Consider the following 20,742-nt stretch of genomic DNA (forward strand, 5'->3'; position numbering starts at 1 on the left):
CTATTATAAGCTGGGATTATACGTATGTAACCTACATTATGTAACGTATGTAACCTACATACAGGTTCTCTTGTTTAGACCTCACTTTACAGTTAATAGGGTAGTTACAAATCACCTCACTTTACAGTTAGTATGGTAGTTACAAATCACCTCACTTTACAGTTAGTATGGTAGCTACAAATCACCTCACTTTACAGTTAGTAGGGTAGTTACAAATCACCTCACTTTACAGTTAGTAGGGTAGTTACAAATCACCTCACTTTACAGTTAGTAGGGTAGTTGCAAATCACCTCACTTTACAGTTAGTAGGGTAGTTACAAATCACCTCACTTTACAGTTAGTATGGTAGCTACAAATCACCTCACTTTACAGTTAGTAGGGTAGTTACAAATCACCTCACTTTACAGTTAGTAGGGTAGTTACAAATCACCTCACTTTACAGTTAGTAGGGTAGTTGCAAATCACCTCACTCTACAGCTAGTTGGGTAGTTACAAATCACCTCACTTTACAGTTAGTAGGGTAGTTACAAATCACCTCACTTTACAGTTAGTAGGGTAGTTACAAATCACCTCACTTTACAGTTAGTAGGGTAGTTGCAAATCACCTCACTTTACAGTTAGTATGGTAGTTACAAATCACCTCACTTTACAGTTAGTATGGTAGCTACAAATCACCTCACTTTACAGTTAGTAGGGTAGTTACAAATCACCTCACTTACAGTTAGTAGGGTAGTTACAAATCACCTCACTTTACAGTTAGTAGGGTAGTTGCAAATCACCTCACTTTACAGTTAGTAGGGTAGTTACAAATCACCTCACTTTACAGTTAGTATGGTAGCTACAAATCACCTCACTTTACAGTTAGTAGGGTAGTTACAAATCACCTCACTTTACAGTTAGTAGGGTAGTTACAAATCACCTCACTTTACAGTTAGTAGGGTAGTTGCAAATCACCTCACTTTACAGTTAGTATGGTAGTTACAAATCACCTCACTTTACAGTTAGTAGGGTAGTTACAAATCACCTCACTTTACAGTTAGTAGGGTTGTTACAAATCGTCAAATGTGTTGCTGATCATAGCAGCCCTAGTTCAACTCAAGTCCTCAATAGTGCTTTATCTTACCTTTTTGCAGTTAAACATTTCTCCCAAAGCAAGAAAATTAAGCATACTTGCTAACGCAAAACAGCATTATATCCTGAATATCATAAATTAATTCATCATTCTAGTTGTATAAGCAAACTGCGTAAGCCATATCCAGATGAATGAATGTGAGGTATCACCACAACTAGATGACAAGGCTATATTGATGCTGCATTCAGTTGCGTGTGGTTTTACCCTGTTTGATTGCAGAATGTTATATTGTATTAAAAAAGGTTTTAGAACAACAGTATTATCTGGCTGACATTTATAATAGACCTTAGTTTTGACTCACAAAAACAAAATAACTATTGACAGGAACATGGGGCAAAAAGTAGGAATGTGTACCTTATCTGAAGGTGTATGATATACCCAAAGATGTGTACCTTAGCTAATAGCGTGCGGCTAACGCAGGTTGCTTACTGGTTAGGTTGTTTACTCAGTGTGACCAATGTTACTCCCACAGTAGTTGATGGTGCATTTCAACAAATGGTTGCCTTGGCTATTTTGTTTGTACATGAGAATTAGTTTCAAAGATTTGACGGTTAGACGATTGCAGAATAAAACTGGCTAATGTAAAGGCATATTCAGAACAATTACAAGTTGTCTTACCCTTGAGTTACTTTTTTGACAAGAAAGCTAACTACGAGTTAATGAAAATCATTGCACCTTTTGCGCATGGAGTCTGTAAAATTGTGAACATTGCAAAAACATTAGTACGCTCATAATTTACCTAATCTACAAATAGGTCAGTTTCTGTAAGACCCAAACACTGTACAGGGTACGAGTGTGCCTAAGAGATTGGTGTTGCTTTGTTCAAGTCCTTCTTGCTCATAATCTCATTCAGGGTATGTGATGCTCTTGTGATTGTGTGTTTCTGAACGATTAACAAAATAAAAAGTTGTGTTAGACTCATGTGGAGTACCACATTTGCAATGAGATTAATACAGTGGCCTTACAGATAGATGTGGACATTACAAGGTACTGAAACTCAAAAACTTTTAACATATTATAGTTCAAACTGACCCAGTTTATAGTATATCAGCTACGTAATACCACAAAGAAAATAACACTGGTAATACTCACAATTGTTGAAGGAATGAGCATAAGTCTAACCTACGTTTGACCTATGCTGGACCATGATCACTACACACTATAAATGATGGAATAATTATGCTTTGTCTATTTTAAGCAAAAGTAATTGCGTCTGTACTTATGTAATTATATTTTATTCTCTCCATCACAAAATGATATCATCTGAAAAATTTTAAAACTGAAACATGTATCTGTGCAACACTTCATTTACCATGTCATGAGATCATATAGTACATAAAAATATCTTTTCATTACACATATATTGATATTGCATTATTTAGTAACAATTTAAAATTTTGTTTTTTTTAGTTCAGTCGTACTCTATTGATTGTAAAATAGCAGGTCCTGCTGTACTTTAATATTTACTTATTCGCCTGACTTTTTGCCCTCTTCCTATTACATGGGTACAAAATTAAATTAGCAGTCATCTGGAACAGTTTTCATTAACTTATATGAGTGAAATTCCTGGGAGAAATCGTCAGCTCTCACTTTACAAACATGCCTTTCCAATCACTCTATTCAAATGTTTTCAATTTGTCATTTTAGAAAGTATAACAAACTTCCATCTTCAATGCTAACATTGATTATAGATTAAAGCTGTTACAGAATAAATTGAGACAAGCCCCGATGACAAAAGTAGTAAACTAGTCTAATGAATGATGGCTCCATAGTCTTGGAGTATTGTATAAACTCATGAGATGGACATTTCTCTTTTAATGTAGGCTAGCAAAAGGCTGGCTGTAGCAGAGCTAGGTTCAACCACATATATATATATATTTATATACATGTATATATATATATATATATATCTATGTTAACAAAGAAAATATTACATATTTTAACCTTTACTCGGTTTTGACCTATTCAATTTTTGCTAACCAACAATTTTTACAATTTTGTATCGACGTGGATCTATTCTACTCTATCTTTTGCCGCAGGTTTTTTCTACAAAACATCCTGCTGCATTTCTGAAAACCGAAAGAAACTTGTGAGGATAAAATATGGTACACAATATTACAAAACGTCATAAATCGTGTTCATCACTTTATTTTGAAAACGAAAGCTTTTTATTATTCATAATGTAGTAAAGTAATATATCTATTTCAATGTAGCTGCAAATTCACACAACAAAAAAGAAAAACGCTCAAGTCAGTTATTGCATCTGACAGAAAATATATTAGTATGAATTCAAATAACGTATAACAGTATAGGAGGCACTTTCACTCGTAATTGTAAAGGAGGCTTCTTCAGGTTGAAGTTTAGTTGAAACAGTTTATACTCTCTTCATCTTTCTAACACACGAGACAGGGGTAGGGGACTCACACGTCATTGTCTGCAGAAGTAAACAAGACAGGATAACTAACTGAAAAGAAATATAATTTGCGAAAAAGGTTACGATGCTTTATAGTTCATGTGAGACTTTATTTTTAGACATGCATTAATGCAGCAAAGCATTTCAACATAAGAGTTGGGACAACTGCCAATTAAATATTTCCTAATATTTCCTAGAGAGCCTAAAACAAACTTTATCTTATGGGTCATCATAACATGATAAAGTTACGAAACATCTAAGCTCGCAATTCGCCAGGAAGATTGGTTTAGATTTGCTGATATGAGTTTTTATCTCTCATCAGGAAACAAAGAGAAATATAAGCCATATTAATAGCTCATCGGAATATTCTAGATAGATTGCCAGTTTTTTGCTAAATTGTTTACAAAAAGATTTCGGCAAGCCAACTTACTAAAGCCTTATTCAATCAAACTTTGTGTCAGCATCATGGAGTTCCTGAGATATCGGAAAAAGGAGTAGACTGGCATGTATTTGTTTAGATTACGTTTATGATGTAGGTGTAGAGTTCCATTAAACTCCTTTTGTATAGGATCACAGACTATGCTATCACTCAGCTCTTCTCTAGCTAGTGTCAGTATAAGTTAAAGGCAGATACCGTAAAACCTCTAATTAAACGTCACCTCTATTTGAACGCCACCTTTATTTGACCGCCATTATAGAGGAAGGGTTGAAAAATAGAGCGCCATGGCGTTTAATTAAAGGTTTTACAGTAGTTTTATTTCTATGTTAGGTACTTCTACTCAAGCCGTAAACAGCTGTACTTTCAGCATTTACTTCTGAAGGTCAGCTAACACAAAATCAGTGGGTAAATATGGAAGCACCCACGTATATAATTAGGTAGGTTTCTTATATAAACAATATGTAGAGCCGGAAGTCAGCTTCTAGCTTTTTGGGAGTTATTTATGCTGTCATATTAAGACGCTACCAAGGATGGAAAGAAAACTCAGATTCTTGCATACAGCTGTCACTGATGGCCAGCAATGAATGTTTCACAATCAGCACTAATGTTTTACTATGTAGAATACATTTCAAATACCATACAATAGTTGTTATAGTGATAAATGTTTATTGCTCAAAACTCGTAGGCTTATTTATGTATACATGTATATATAGGAATATATTGATTACAATTTCTATTGTAATTTCTTCTTGTAATAGGCTTATAGAACTTATACATGAAAACAAGCATAGTTTCAGTACAATTATACTAACCCAAGGCTATAAGCTGAGTGATAAGCTACTGCTCTCTCCATTCATAAGCCTACATAATGGATGAATGAGCAATAATCTATGTATACATGTATTTGATTACAACTTCTATTGTAATTTCTTCTATCTGAAATCAGCTTCATTTGAAATTTATTTAAGAGGACTCACAGGTTCGTCATTAATAATTCTTTAAAATTCTCTAAAGGTGACTTTTGAATCCAAAATAAATTGTCAGAAATGATAAAGTGCAGCATGGATGTCAAAGTCTTATATTTTTGTCCCACAATATCAGTTGCTTTAAAATGAGCTGACTTTCATGCAATCACGAAATTCTGTAAATGCAATAAATGAGACAACTGAAATGTTAGTCAACATGGGTCTCAAATCCAAGACATTCAGCTTATTGGACAGATACTCTAACCAACTCTAACTAACCAAGCAATTAGTTTTATTTCGTTATTACAACTGAATAAATTGTAATAATCAGTTTATCTTTGTTACAAATAAAAATTTATTTCAGATTCGAAAATTGTAGAAATAAAAAGTTGTAATCATTTAATATGACTTTATAGGAATTAGATTAACTATTTATTATTCTTGTATTCTATCTTTTGGTTTGGGTGAAATGAAGATGATATGAAGCTGCCTTAAGAATAATAAAAATTCATTTATATAAACTTTCCTGTGTGATGGCGATATAATTGTAGCAGCCAATTACATGTTTTATTTTATAAAGATGTGTTTTAATAAATCTCTTGTTTACGCAAAGTCTAAATAAATTTTTTATTGGGTCTCACAAGTTACCAATTTACATCCTATCAGTAAAATTTTGCTTCAATTGTATGAAGAATGCTGAGCAGACAATTCCTAAAAAGCCTCAAGGCAATTTGATTTCACTATAGTTGAACGCATTGAAAATTGTGGCTGTTTACAGCTTTTTTTAAATTCTTTAAAGTTGCTTAAAGTGAAAAAAAGTATAGTATTTGCTGAAAGCTAAGTAAAAATATTACTGAAACTCTACTTTCAGACAAAATTACAAATAACTATGTAATTTTATCTGCTACTAATTGTTCATTTATCAGTTAACTTTCAAATAACTTCTACCATTTGCAGCTGCTTGTCTGACTGATGGTTTATAGCTGCCATGTTTCTGGTTTGGCTTGCAAAAAAGATCCTACTGATTCTCATCCAATATTTTACAAGCTAGATAAAGCTAAGCTCTGCACAGCTGGAATTAAACACAGTAGATGCAAGTACATGTACTAGCCATGACTATACTAGTAACTTTCTAAGCAGGGCTCAATTGAATATCACTCTATCAATTGGTCATCGATCAGCTCACTTCATTTCTGACCATGATGAGTAATATTTGTTTTTGGTTAACTTAGAACCATCTGTTGAGTGTTTTATCTTTATTTTATTCCAAGAATCTATAAACCGCTAAAATATGACTACTTCTAGTGCCACAACTATGATCTCTTTTGTAGGCCAACACAACAGGATATGATCTAAGCATTAGTATTCCAACTTACTCAAGCTAACCCATACGGATGGGTTCTGTGGTCAGAGTGGCTCTTACTGAGTACAGTCCTACATATTTGCATAGTAATGTCAAGCGTTAGAGAAAAATGCGTTGGCCTGTTGCCAAGATTTCTATACTCTGATGAGAGAATATCAGTAAATGCGATCAAACATTGCGTAAGAAAATTATTCAGCTTTTCCTTGGAATATTAGTTTTAGCGATCATAAATAATTCATTAACTGGGGTGTTACCTAAATCATCTATGAAAAGAAAGCAACTGGCAGAGGTTCTCATGACCCTGCATGCTAGTGACAACCTTCAACAAGTGTCACCTCTTTCTGTTTACTTACATCTATTATTTCATCTCCGATGAGCTCCATGGAAGAAGTACAGTTGTGAGGACTTCCCCTCATTTTGACAAGCATTTTTCCTCCAACCTCAGTGTAAGTAACCTGTAAGTCACAATGTAAGTAACCTGTAAATCACAGTGTAAGTCACCTGTAAATCACAGTGTAAGTAACCTGTAAGTCACAATGTAAGTCACTTAGCACAGAACAAACGATGTATTTGAGACCCGTCATAGTACAAATCTATTTTCAATGTTAAAGATCCAGTTACACAAAATTTTAGTAGATTTTATCAGAATGTATCGTATATTTCAATCATTTGCGATTGATCTTGATATTTGCTGTGATTTGACTGTCAGGATGTTTCAATGTTAAAATCGACAAAACTTGATCACAGTTAAAACGCTCAGAAGAAAGATACCTGCAAGATGACGTCATCAGTTGTTGTCATTGCGATAGTTGATATTGACTACTGCGTTCAAGTTGCAGCGTTATGCGTTTTTATTCTGTTGGTCTCTTTGCAACTATATAGATGTAATAATCGCACTTTCACTTGATCTGAGCATTTCAACCACGATCAATTTTTATCGATTTTAATCTTGAAGCATCCTAGCACTCATACCACCTCAAACGTCCAAAACAATCGCAAATGGTAAAAAAATATCGATACTTTTTGATAAAATGAATGAAATATTGTGTAAGTTGATCTTTACGAGGATATTTCGGTGTAGCCTGGGTTTTAAGTCTGTCATTAGAAGGTTGACAGAACTTAAGCTAAATTAGTGCAAAATACAAAGCTGAGAAAAGTTTTTAAAGACATTGCTGCAAATTCTTGTTCACCTTCATGTTTTTTATTGATGAGTCATTTTACCTTACTCTAAGTCTCTAAGAGCTTCTGAACTAAAATAACAGAAATGACCTTTCAGCTAAATAAAAGATTTATATGCCATAACGTAATTAGTGCAAACAAGGCTGCAAAGATGAGGTTAATAAAGGTCAAAACCAAAGTAAGACCTGCTTATAAAAGAGCAGGCAACTCATGATAGCTTAAGAGCATACATACGGCAACAAAAATAGGAGATTTTTATTGCCAGCGCAAGGCAGCCATCATAAAAAAGTTAAAAGATGTTGTGAAACAAACTGGAACTTTATAAGAATAACAAAAAATTGAACCAGATGGAAGTTTAGTACATATAGTAATTTAAAACATATTTATAAGCAAAATAAGTCAAACTTTAAAATTAAATTACTAAAAAGCTTCCAAATCTTAGCTACAAACTTACTAAATATGTTGAAATATTACAGAAAGAACATCGCTAATACAGTCAATCCTCGTGCTTTCACTATAAGTCATTCCAGATGGCTGTTCAAAAAGTGATTTGTTCGAAGTTCCAAGCTATTTTCCCATGATTAAAGTAATTAATTCATTATAAGTCTAGCAAACAACTTTTAGAGCATTATTTTACTATTATACACCATAAACTGTATACACACGTAATAAAAGAGCAGGTAATATGTACAATACGCTGATTGTCTTATAAAAATCTATTAATAGACTAGATTAGGTTGGGAGTGTGTCGTATCTATAGAAACGCGAACCCCAGCCTCATCTACTCAGAGTCTTGTGTATTGTATAAGGTAAATAAAAAAGTGGGAAAATAGACTGGGTGTTTGATTTTCATAAAATATAAAACAAATATTTCGGCTGTTTTATTTTTACCAACTTTAACATAAACATTAAAATAGTGAAGGCTAACCTAAACTAAGGTTGGGTCTAATGAAGTTCTTATGAAGCGTACAGTAACTCATCCTGGCAAAGATTGTGTGAAAAAAAAAAGCACAGCAGAGCTTATTGTAAACATCTGTGCCAACTGTAAAATCAACGACTCTATGTACAGTAAGAAAATTTTCAAAAGTTCAATTTTGAGTTGAATTTTGATACTTGAAAATCTCAAATTTTCTGGTCGTAATCTCATCTGGTTGAGATCAGAAACATGTAAAAGTCAAGGTATTACTGTTTAGTCTAACACCAATATTCGAATGCCTCAAATCTAAAAGAAAATCGGGGATTAAGCAGAAATTTCCGGACTTCTCTGCTTCAGACGTCAAACAAGTCTATTTTGGCACTGAAGCATCACTGCTTAGATACCAACTTTTTGAACTAAAACTATAACCAATAATGAATCAGATATCTTTAGAGAGTCCCTATCCATACAACCACTTTCTAGAGCAGAGCAACTTCACAGGGCATCCGCTGTACCCTCCGCAGCTATTACTGTATGCAGATATCACTAAGACACCTTGGTCACATGACCAAATCCTCTAATGATGTCACAGCTTTAGAGAAAGCTTGATAGCCTACATCTCATGACAACAGAGAATTCATTCTTTATTTATAACTGAAAGTCAGAGTTCAGCTAGATACATAGAAGTAGAGGATGTTGTGCCTCAATCTTGTATCAATCTTCTCTATGCAATAACATTAGACAATATTTCTAAATGTTAGCAAAGAGATCTGTGAGCAGATATACAGTCCTTCATTCGTGGTGTGTGTTATCTTTGGTTACCAGTAAATAAACCACGATGTTAGTACCCTTTCAGCAAAACAACAAAATTTTTGCCTTGTAGTAATATTCCACTTAGCTATATTCAATATAAGCTATAGAAAATATTAATTTTCAACTTTTCATTTTTGATATGACCTGATAATAATGCTTTCAGGATGATTGGAAAGATTACTTTGTAGTTTTGTTAAAAAATAGATTCAGCCAAACATCATTATGCATTCTATGAAATGCCATTTGAATCAGTAAAACGTTAACTCTATTAAATGGTTTTTGGGTCATCATAATATGCTTAGAGCAGAATATACCGCATGAGGTCAAGCATGGAGTTGTCATCCCAGTACGCTAAACTACTATTGTAATCTTATACTTTGCAAAAGCTTTAAACATTAAAATATATGCCACTAGCAATTTTGTGGAAACCTCCAGTATGTATGTATCTGCTGTATACAACTACCTCAGTGCGAGGTTACACAGTGACATCATTTCCACCCCCAGATGATCAGTAAACCGACAAGGCAGCTTCCATACGCAATGTGATTCACACTTGATTTCCTGTGCGCCAGTCTTTCTGAGCCAAAATAGATGGCATCAACAGCCGCTGAATTTCCAGAAAGCCATCATGTCATTACTCAAAGGCATGTTGTAGCTGGGTGAATTTGTCTTTTTGTCAAGCAACAGCAGCAGGCCTGACGGTTGATAGTATTGTAATAAGGGCATTAGAAAATGTAGGGCACTAGATAACAAAGCCGGAGTAAGGTTCATGAATATTCTAAGTGTAGTATTGTTAGGTAACGCTCCTATCATTATGTACATATATGTCCCTAATTATCCTGCTAAAAGGTGCTCCCATTTTATAGAGTTCTATCAGAAATCAGTAATGAAACAAAAAAAAGAGTTGTCCAAATTCCTGCTGTCTGTATATATCCATGTTTGAGATATCTGAAAAATATTCCTAACACTCATTAAATTGCAATATTTACCATTATACTACCTTATTATATCATTGCTAGCTGCTTCAACAATGTTCCATATAAGATCTGCTCTCTTAACAAACAAAAGCATTTTTAACCGCTATATTTCAAACCATTTATTTGATTTAGCGACTATCTGTTGCTTTTTTTTGTTTTATGATTCTTGTATGGAATAATTTGGAAAATGTTTTGTTTGAAATGACATTATTGCAATTACAATAAAGTAATATATAAAGCAATATATATATAGTAGTATATCAGTTTGTGAGCATAAGGAGTTACGAAGGAACTACTGGCATACATTCAAAGCCTGTGCAGCCACTGTTGTATCGATATAATACTACTGAGTCAAATTTTCGGGTGCTGAAACATTTACCTTAACAGACAAACCACTTTCAGATAAATGTATTTTAACTAAAGTAAAAGTATGCCTTTTTATTTTTTATAGATTATAATTGAAAATGGTTTCAAAGAAATATGCTGACGTAATGAGTAGCATGTGAAGTTTTGTCAATACTTCACATGCTATCATGGCCATCAGTATGATGGCCATGAGAGGTCATCATGGGTAGGCCTAACTATACGCATAATTATTCTGTGATGCGGCAAGGGGATCGAGTGACCCAATCGGTAGTGCCCTTGCTTGGGAATCTGAGTATTTAGGCAAAATTCCCATGCGTGGCGATCTTTTTACTAACCCTTTTAGCGTGGCTTGAGACCGATAGACAGACACGGCTCTTATTATAGTAAAGATTTAACCGAAGGTTGGTGGGCATATAAAGGTATACGACGCAACTTTAGGTGATAAAATCTGTAATGCTAAGATATTTGTACAGTGACAAGGGTTGACAAGTTGGCTCAAAAGATAGCCCTCCATCTGCGGCTTTTTACACTCAAGTATTGGGTGCTTGATAGTGACACTCACGAAACGGACACACAGCTTGAGTTTTCAGGATATCAACTGATGTAACAGGCTCCATAAAGTAACACCTAGATACAACAATTTGCTGTAGAAATGGACTTTCAGAAGGAAAATAACTTTGTTAATGTACAGCAATGTACACGTGCATGCAGCAAATAGCATATATTAATCAGGCCAACCATGGACAACAAGATGAAAAGTTTTTAGACAGCTTTCATGATTCAAAATGTTTAATTATTTAATAGCATTTGAGAAGTTTTAAGGGATGATTATGTCAACTACCTGAAAGACTTGCCCTCCAAGATTGGTATCGGTGAATTCTACTCCCAAGGTGAAGGTCATTGTGTGTGATTTGGTCTTGGTGCGAATCGTTTGAGTTACCTGCTGTCCATTTACTCTCCAGTCCACTTCAACTTCTGCCTTCACGGCTCTATCAATCGTTTCCTCTGCTAATCCTACAAAAGCCTCACAACTATAGTTCTGTTGTCTGACATCCGCTCCGCCTGGCTCCTGCTAACATGCTATATGCACGCATTCATAGCTACAATGAACCTTGTGAGTGAGAGAAAAAGAGAGAGAGAGAGAGAGAGAGAGAGAGAGAGAGAGAGGGCGGGAGGGAGGGAGGGAGAGAGGGAGAGAGGGAGAGAGGGAGAGAAGGAGAGAGGGAGAGATGGAAATAGAGAGGGAGGGAGGGAGGGAGAGAGAGAGGAGAGAGAAAGAGAGAAAGAGAGAAAGAGAGGGGGAGAAGGGGAGAGGGGGAGAGAAAAGAGAGAGAGAGAGAGAGAGAGAGAGAGAGAGGAGAGAGAGGAGAGAGAGGAGAGAGGAGAGAGAGAGGGAGAGAGAGAGAGAGAGGGAAAGAGGGCGAAAGAGAGAGAGAGAGAGAGAGAGAGAGAGAGAGAGAGAGAGAGAGAGAGAGGAAAGAAAGGGTGGGAAAGAAAGAACTACATTGAACCTTGTAAAAGAGAGAGAGAGGTGTCAAAACTTTAATTATTGTAAATGCATAATAGCAGAAAAGTTTTAGAAACAAGTGTTTTTATGATATTTACTTTAGTTATCGGTTTCCTTGGTAACTGGCATCTGTAATTTTGTACGAAGTCTTGACCTACTAGGCAAGAGTGACGATAATATTTACTAGACACTTCCCTCCCCAATTACACCAACCAGTAGACCTTTAATTATGGCACTATTAGGGAAATCCTAAAAGGTATGGGTCACTAATAAAATTATAAGTGGATCATGTGAAAGACAGAGTAACTATTATTGTGACATGTTGTGACATGTTGTGACACGTTGTGACATGTTGTGAGTAGATACAACTTTGTGCTCTGTTGGAGAAATTTTTAGTCACAATTGTTACTGTTTTTTGGCAACTCCAAAAAAAAGATAGTTCGCTGGTGCCGCGCCTGCTCACATGAGCAACAGATGGCATCTCACTTCAGAAAAATGTTGTATTTTCTTTGACACACTCAGCGATGCTCTTGTTTTTTCTTGAGCTGTATTTGTAGTCCTAGTTACTGGAATAGTTGGTTATTTACCCTCATCATGCATTGCTACAGCTCTAGACACTCGGGCACTAAGGCTATGCTTTAAAGTGATCGCGTAGCATGGATGCTACAATGCACTCTCAAGAGTACAGTGCTGAGCATTGAACACCAATTTATTGCCGCAAAGCATTTGAGTTTTGCACCAAGTTTCACTTTGGAGTGTGTACAGACATTCCGCAGTAGTCACACATAGGGTCATGCAGTATTGTATGACATCACCAGAAAAAATCGGGGATGTCTATGATCCCTTGGTCATCCAGTCAAGTTTTCTTACAAAACATGGTTCTTCCTTCAACCATTCTGTTTTGAGTTTATAAACTGTCCTTTAAATATATCAAACTACTTTTCACAAACTACGAGACTCTGAAAAAGGACCAAGATGACCCTTATGCTAAAAGATTTCATTGTTTTTGCAACAAGATTTCTAAACAACAACTTATGTCAGTAACGGAAGGTGTTGCAACTGCTTTTACGGCAGCCTATAGATAGCTTAAAGCTTTGAGTCTGTCAGGGCCTGTCATCAAATTTTGAGTTGATTTCTATGGTCAGCAGTGCCAGGCTATGGTAGTTGGTCAACACCAAACACACATCCTGACTATCAAACTACCTTTCCACAGCAACTATGTTTTCTTGAGTAAGCTTCTCTTGACCAAGGTGACCGGAAAACCTCAGCTGTCCAGCCAATATCGACAGGTAGATATCTTTATTGATATATCAGTGCTTGTTTGTAACAGATTTTATCATGTTCTGGGCTAGATAAAATGCAACATCCTCAAATAATTATACTGCACTCAGACCTTCTCAAATCTGGCTCATTGCTACTTTCCGATGGTCTTAAGCCAAGAGTGTCCAGATTTACATACTGCTGGTAGGGTCACAGCAGCAGTCAGCACTGCCCTGTTATATAGTATATATACTATAGTATATATAACATAGTATATATACTATGTTATATATACTATAGTATATATAACATAGTATATATACTATGTTATATATACTATAGTATATATACTATGTTACATATACTATAGTATGTATACTATAGTATATGTAACACACATACATAGACTATAGTATGTATACTATAGTATATGTATGTACGTACTTATTATTGCTAGAAACGCTAGTTTTGTAAAGAGTAACAAAGAAAAAGCATTCAAGATGTGCATAGTGAATTATAGTATAATGTATAAGATGGAGAGTACTTAGCTGTTGGTAATCATGACAGATCTGTTTCGAACAGACATACATGTAGGTGCTGATGAGAGCTTTCTTCTCATCAAAGCTAGGTACTCTTCAAAGCTAGGTGCAACAACCACAATGAGTCATTCAACCACGCAAGTAAAATAATCCAGACTGAACATAGTAAGTATATTTGGAGACTAAATGACCAAATGGTAGCATATACTATTAAATGGGGGAAAATGCATAAGCAATGTGGAGCCTACTCAAACACAAGCAAAAATGCAACTTTTGCCTTTTTTAAAAGTTCATGATTATCTGCAAACCAAAGCAATGCACATTAGATAAAAGAAATGAATTTACATCATCATGCAGGCATGTTAAGAGTTATCTGCTCAGTCATTTCAAAGAGGGAACCACATAGGCAGTTCTCCCTGGTTGATGGCGATTACCCATTAACCAATCAGATGTGATTGATGAGCCATTTTCATACTCACTAGTAGCCATCTTGAATTCCATCTTTTTAAATTTCCACCTGATGAGAGAAGATCTATGTCTGTTCGAAACAGACCCGTTGTGATTACCAACAGATAAGTAGTTCCCATATTATACATGTGCTATATATATACATTATATTATATATATACTAAATGAATGCCCAGCGTTGTCCGAGTAATAAAAAAGGCTTTGCACAAAAAATAATTTTTGTTTATCATATAACAATAGTGACCATTCCAACTTTCAAACTTCACATCATGAAAAAAGTGTCTTGAGCAGTTGAAGTAAATTAATTAAAAAAATAAAACAACTGTAAAGGTTTTTAAAGATAACTGTGAAATAATTAGCAAATGATGGCTAAATAAAGTCTGTTTTGCTTTGACTAAAATGAAAAATTATTTGGTATACAATTAAATGATTTTAATTCATTTCAGTGTTGTAGCGAGAATATCGTATAAAGTGGTATAGAAACCCATAGTAATTATCTAATGCAAACACTTCCTGGTAAAAATCATCAAAATTTTACATATGTACTATACTGTACATATTAAAATTAGTAACAGAACAATATGTTAACCTTAGTACGTAACTATATTTACCTATAGTAACTTTAGTGTATTTAGTGGTTATGATCTGCAAGAAAATGTAACATTACAATGTACCACGTACGGTATGTACCGTGGAGAGTACTTAGCTTTGAGACAGGCGTATAATATAAGTGTTGAATTTAATTTCAATAAATTTAGCTTACTGTACACATACTTGAAGATAAGTTTTAGAATGTATTTTACTAAACTAAACTTCAGCTTTCAACTAAGATTTTATTGCTTATTTGTGTGCGAATTAGTTTTTACTATAACTTTTAACCAATAACGCTGAACTAAGACAGCAAGCAATGTATATCGCTTCCGGGCGTTGTGGGAGAGATTTTGGCAAACAACATGCCGACATTTTTTTATTCCGTTATAATTAGTACAACAGTTGCCAAATTTCAATTTCGAAAGAAAATTTTTGTTGATATCAGATAGCGGAAAACAAATTCGCCCTAGTATGACGAGAACGAAACAGAACTGTGTTTCATAGAGTTAGGTGAAAAAATATTTTATAACAGGGGCATCATAACACGTGGGTGCAATGTATCAATTACTATGTCATTTAGCGCTTGCAATCGGGAGAAAAAAGTATACAGTATATGGTAAGAGTGATGGACTTGTACTAATTGCGTAGCTTTGTGGTTAGATGCGTGTTTGAAAACTTGTGATTGCGATTTTTGTGAGTTCAAATCCAGCACCAAGCAAGCGTTTTATTCCTAGATTTTAATGCATGTAGCTATAGCTGAACAAACAGGAAAAATAAATGACAACAGATGATAAACTTTGAGACTTATAGATGTAAGATCAAATATATTGAGATATATAAAGGTTACCAACTTATTTAGTTACCAACTTGGCTCTTCTAGACTAGCTAATACTGCAAGCCATAACTACCTATTTCTAAAATAAAATAGACCTTTGTTGACAGTTTGTGGTGGAAAATCTAAAAGTTGTACATTTATTATTATGATTACTTTCAGTTCGCAAACATGCAATGTTTTAAATTATTTTAGTTACCAGATAATTTACTCAAAAATCAAGAACCAACTAATGTTTTAAGAGATGAGCTACAGAAAAAAGTTGAAATTTGACATTCAAAGCAGATTTTAAAGGCTCCTAGTATGTTTTTTAATATATTTGCAGATGTCAATAGTTACCAGTAGCTTTCAAGTACTCCTTGAAGCTGGCGGAAGGTGTATTATCCACTTTCCATGTGCCTACAAATGACTGCGCAACAGATGACATTGTCTTACAGGTTGACTGTTAATGAGTAGCAAAAACAGGTGCTTCTTCAATAGATGATGAGAATAAAATACACTTATGACGCAGTGTCTTGTCCACAGATAAAATGTTCTGTGATTGGCTGCTTCTTCATAGATAATTCTATCAGATGGAGTACAAACACATTATGTAATTGTGCAGAACAAGGAGATGTTGCAATCATAGCTTGGCAGGTGCAGTCTGTGACTGTGTCTGATTTTTACGTAGAGCTGCGTGAATTCCTTGGCAGGTCTACCGCTTCTGTCCAGAAGGTCACATAGCAGTAAATTATGCAAGCTGATTAATTATTTAGGCCTAATGATGGACTGTCAGGATGCAATAAATACTTCTCCACGTACAGATTTCATAACTGCAGCCATTACTCTAAAGGTCTTGACGTCTTTTCTGAACTGAGTGATATTTCTGAGTTAGAAATTAGGAGAGCACCTTTGTTCATATCAATCGGGGTAGTTGTGGTAGTTGTTAGAAATGTTAGAAATGGGGCCAGTACAAAGAAGAGCTGTAGACTCAATTGAGTGTTCCATATTCAGTTTATGACTGGCTTTACTGTTTTTAAAAAGTTAAAATTATTATGCCATATTTTAGAAACAGAAGCTATAATCATTATGCAAATTGTTTGAAAACAAAGGCCATAATTTTTGTAACAGTTTTAGGAAGAAAGGCCTAAGATAGGATTTTTATGCCACTTTTTTTAAGAAGGAAGGTTTACTCGTTATGGAACTTGTCTTAGGAACTAAGACTATAATTGTTATAGTATATTTTAAGAAGAAAGACTATACTTGTTAGTCAATTTTTCTTACAAACAAAGGCTATAATTTTTATGTTATTTTATAGGAATAATGGCTATAGTTTAGGGAAATATGTGGGGAATAGTGTACAGTAATAGTATAGGGAATAGTGTACAGTGATAGTATAGGGAATAGTGTACAGTAATAGTATAGGGAATAGTGTACAGTAATAGTATAGGGAATAGTGTACAGTAATAGTATAGGGAATAGTGTACAGTAATAGTATAGGGAATAGTGTACAGTAAATGTATAGGGAATAGGCTACAAAGTTAAAAAGCCATCAACATGGACAGCTGCTACTGATCTTGAAAAAAAATTCAAATACTATTTGATTTATTTGAGAAAAAAATATTTAATTATAACACTAACATATTCCGAGATTACCTTGATGCTAAATAATATGTTCTAAATTAATCAGCAGCCATAATTTAATATCTTGAGATCGGTCATCATAAAACATTCTGTGAATTCTTTTTGAACTTTTGTCTTTAACATTGACTTCAGTTACTTTCTAAATATGCTATTTGAATGTTCATACCAAAGAAGCTAGAGAAGACAACTCCCTTTTGCAAGTTTTAAATGCTATATGCGGTTCTAAGGTAGTTGAAGTTCACTGGCATGCACCAACTCCTTTTACTTTATGTACATATCTGAACTTCTTCACCCAAGATCTGCTATATATAGACTAGTCATAACTGGTGCACACTTAATGGCTATTTGTAGCAGCAGTTAGCAACCCTATGAGTTGGAGTTTTTGTTTCTTGGCTATAGCAAACTTGCTGTGTTGGAAAAAAAGTTAGAAATTGTTCAGAATTCAGAGGAAGTAATAACACAAATTAGAATGCATTCACAAGTAATGATTTATTATTATAATTTGGCACAACAGATGTAACATAACCTTTCTTTAGTCATTCTAAACAGATGCAGCTAGCTTCAAGAAGTAGCCAGTATATAAATGGCCACTTTATTGGCATACAGCTATGTGATTCAGCATGGATTGTAGCTTGAGGTCTTACAAATTGTTTAGCTCTACTTTAACAGTTGAGTAGGAACGCGGCATCTGGGACAACTCCATATTGCTCAAACTCTGTTCATCTTTCTGACGCTGGATACAGGAGGGGACGACTCACAAGTTCTTGTCTGCAAAGACAAGCATTTACAGTGAAAATACACAATTGTCAATTTTTTTAAACAAAATAAGTACAAAAAAGTTGTTCTTTAGATTATTCAAACAGGAGAATTGAGTGAACAGCTTTTAAAAATAGCTTGTTAACTTCGAGAAATATTGTTTGTTTGCTTTTGGGAGCTTCACACAAAAGCAGCTTGAATTGTGCTGTTATGTTGCAATGTTTAAAGAGAAACACAATAATATAAAACTAAACTTTTATATAAGAGTTAATTTGATTTGTTTTTACAATTTGATTTGATATTCTAAGCAGTTGCTCCATAATTTCATTTGGTGTTTTCCGTAGGCTGCCAATATTACTAGAGTTTATAAATTAAACTAAAATGGAGATTTGATTGGCTCTTCTAACCACCAGAGCTTTGAGAAAAACTTGAGGCTAGAGTACTCACCTCAACTAGCTGGTCACCAATCAGCTCTGTACTACAAGTACAATTGTAGGGGCTGCCGATCTGCCTTTTCACCAACTTGCCGTCTTCCTCCGTATATGTTGTCTACAAGTAAGTGCAGTATAGCAATATTTATTTATCTCTGTAAGGAAATATTCTGTTTGTGTTTTTCTACTTCTGTGGCAAGAAAAATGTTGAGCAGAATGAAGAGGAAAATATATGCCACATATAATTTCCTTTCACAGATGACAACTATTATGAAAGCCAATATTATCTCAAGCAAGCTAAACAATGTTGCCGGATAACGCTGCAATATAATTCCTAACATAAACAAAGCTATAAGAGCTTTTATACTTTTCAGATAAAAAAACTATGATGAGATGTCTACAAGAAAAAATCTAGTTTTTATGAGAAACCTCATCAAATCTTTTTTCAATATCTTTAATAGTTTATTCTTCTCTGACTCGTTTTCTCTCCAATTCCTACAAGAGCCGGATTATTAAATATAGTTTGTGGTAAGCTTGAGAAATTATAGTGGTTTCAACCATTTATTTATTATGCAATAGGTTTCATTAATGTTTTCATCCAGCATCATTTTACAATCTTCTACGTGACACTAATCAATGACGTACAAGTATCCCGGCATCATTGTATACTTGTCTCACCTCAAAGACCTTTCCTCCCTGGAGAGTCTCATCAAATGGTGAGTTGAGAGTAAAGGTGACTGAATGGGACTTGACAGGGGCACGGATAAACTGAGTTATCTGGTCTCCTTCTACTTTCCACTCAACTTCGACTTCTGATTGGATAGCTCTTTCAATCATATCATCCTTCATTCCTGACAAAAAATACGCTAGGAGGGTAAACCAAATGCAGCATAGAAAATTGCGACCCTTTGTAATCCAGCAGTCATGATTACACTAAAATTTACAATAGAAGTCCTCTAATATACTAAGTATAAAATAAATTTGTGGCGTAGAACTATCAAGAGACAACAACTTCAAGCAAATTATGTCTGTTTTAAATTTATTTACACTTTTACTGTCAAATAGCACATATTAGACATATCAAATTTGTTTTTGGACTTGTTGCTTTAAACTTTTGCTCAGCATTGTTTTTGTAATATACATGTACAACCATAGTATTGTTGTCATATATACATATATTTATATAGGCGGTAATTTAAACATATAACTTATCAATGTAGAACTATGGCAAAATTTTTAATTAAAGTTCACATTATAATTTGTGACATGAAGGTACAGGTTTGTATAAAGCAGGATGCCACTCCGTTATTCAAAGCTATTACTGTTTATTTAGAAAGAAATTTGTCTGCACAGCCATTGGTTTAATTTGTTTAGATGATCTCATAATTAAGTTATATTTTCACTCGCAAATTTTAGAGTTGACAAGCTGATAAAATTTTTGCCTTCCAAAATTGGAATCTATAAAATATTATGATATTACTACTAGAATACATTAAATAATATATGTTCTAAATAATTTTGTGAAAAAATTTCTTTTAACACAATCTTTAAAAGGTGAATAGGTTTTAAGCATTGCTAAAAGCAGTAAGGTGTTCACTTTTTCTGTTATGCTGTGGCCTCTTTTTTATCTATAAAATTAATTTCTGATTTTTCTATATGCTGGCCTTAGGCTTTTATTTATAAAAAATTATAAAATTTTATAATGTTTTTAAAAATTATTTAAAAACTTTTGTAAATAATTTTAAAAATTATTAAAAAATTTAAAAATTTTTAAAATTATTTTTAGTACTTATATATTCTTTCAAATTGAAGAATCAGTAGCTCATAAAAATTTAACGACATTTTTATAATTTTTGGTACAAGCATAAACCTTCTATAAATGCTGTCAACTTAGATTGACATTTTAAGAAGCAATATTATAGTATTATTACTAACCGTACTGTCTGATCAGCCACATTTAGCCATTAAAAAGAAATATTTTTAAAGATTTTTACAACTATAAGTTTTGGTATCTCGGACCCCACTTACCGATTGCCTGCAGGTACGCTTCAAGATTCTCAGATTCTGAGTTATCAATCTTCCATGTTCCTACTAATGACTGGGCGACAGACATGGTGAATTAAATACAGAAATATGTAAGTGGAAGAAAGGAAAGCTTAGCTGACTTGGAGA

At 34.1% G+C, this 20,742-nt stretch overlaps 2 protein-coding genes across 3 annotated transcripts; both read right to left on the reverse strand.

The window, feature by feature from the left end:
- Window positions 1-1,505: 1,505 nt before the first annotated feature.
- Window positions 1,506-16,235, reverse strand: LOC137406488 (fatty acid-binding protein, liver-like). Of its 2 annotated transcripts, none has more exons than XM_068093070.1 (4): window positions 16,100-16,235; window positions 11,405-11,577; window positions 6,666-6,767; window positions 1,506-2,015 (listed from the first exon to the last, which is right to left on the reverse strand). In XM_068093070.1, the coding sequence occupies exons 1-4, from the start codon at window positions 16,185-16,187 to the stop codon at window positions 1,932-1,934; spliced, it is 447 nt and encodes a 148-aa protein (XP_067949171.1). In that variant the 5' UTR covers window positions 16,188-16,235; the 3' UTR covers window positions 1,506-1,931. The 2 variants fall into 2 exon arrangements, with proteins under 2 accessions (XP_067949171.1, XP_067949172.1); XM_068093071.1 differs by lacking the exon at window positions 1,506-2,015 and adding an exon at window positions 3,272-3,566.
- A 1,618-nt stretch (window positions 16,236-17,853) lies between these two features.
- LOC137406375 (fatty acid-binding protein 1-like) lies at window positions 17,854-20,742 on the reverse strand. The gene is made up of 4 exons (XM_068092947.1): window positions 20,599-20,742; window positions 19,249-19,421; window positions 18,587-18,688; window positions 17,854-18,151 (listed from the first exon to the last, which is right to left on the reverse strand). The coding sequence occupies exons 1-4, from the start codon at window positions 20,681-20,683 to the stop codon at window positions 18,092-18,094; spliced, it is 420 nt and encodes a 139-aa protein (XP_067949048.1). The 5' UTR covers window positions 20,684-20,742; the 3' UTR covers window positions 17,854-18,091.

The sequence above is a fragment of the Watersipora subatra genome, chromosome 10 (assembly GCF_963576615.1).
Source record: "Watersipora subatra chromosome 10, tzWatSuba1.1, whole genome shotgun sequence".
NCBI lineage: Eukaryota > Metazoa > Bryozoa > Gymnolaemata > Cheilostomatida > Watersiporidae > Watersipora > Watersipora subatra.

What these genes read in the sequence shown, in the direction of transcription:
- LOC137406375 (XM_068092947.1), bottom strand. Translation starts at nt 20,683, where the DNA reads ATGTCTGTCGCCCAGTCATTAGTAGGAACATGGAAGATTGATAACTCA. An exon ending in AGGGAGGAAAGGTCTTTGAG is followed by an intron (nt 18,689 to 19,248) that starts GTGAGACAAGTA and finishes ACTTACTTGTAG; the next exon opens with ACAACATATACGGAGGAAGA. An exon ending in TTGGTGACCAGCTAGTTGAG is followed by an intron (nt 18,152 to 18,586) that starts GTGAGTACTCTA and finishes TTGTCTTTGCAG; the next exon opens with ACAAGAACTTGTGAGTCGTC.
- LOC137406488 (XM_068093070.1), bottom strand. Translation starts at nt 16,187, where the DNA reads ATGTCATCTGTTGCGCAGTCATTTGTAGGCACATGGAAAGTGGATAAT. An exon ending in TTGGAGGGCAAGTCTTTCAG is followed by an intron (nt 6,768 to 11,404) that starts GTAGTTGACATA and finishes TGTGACTTACAG; the next exon opens with GTTACTTACACTGAGGTTGG. An exon ending in TCGGAGATGAAATAATAGAT is followed by an intron (nt 2,016 to 6,665) that starts GTAAGTAAACAG and finishes TTAATCGTTCAG; the next exon opens with AAACACACAATCACAAGAGC.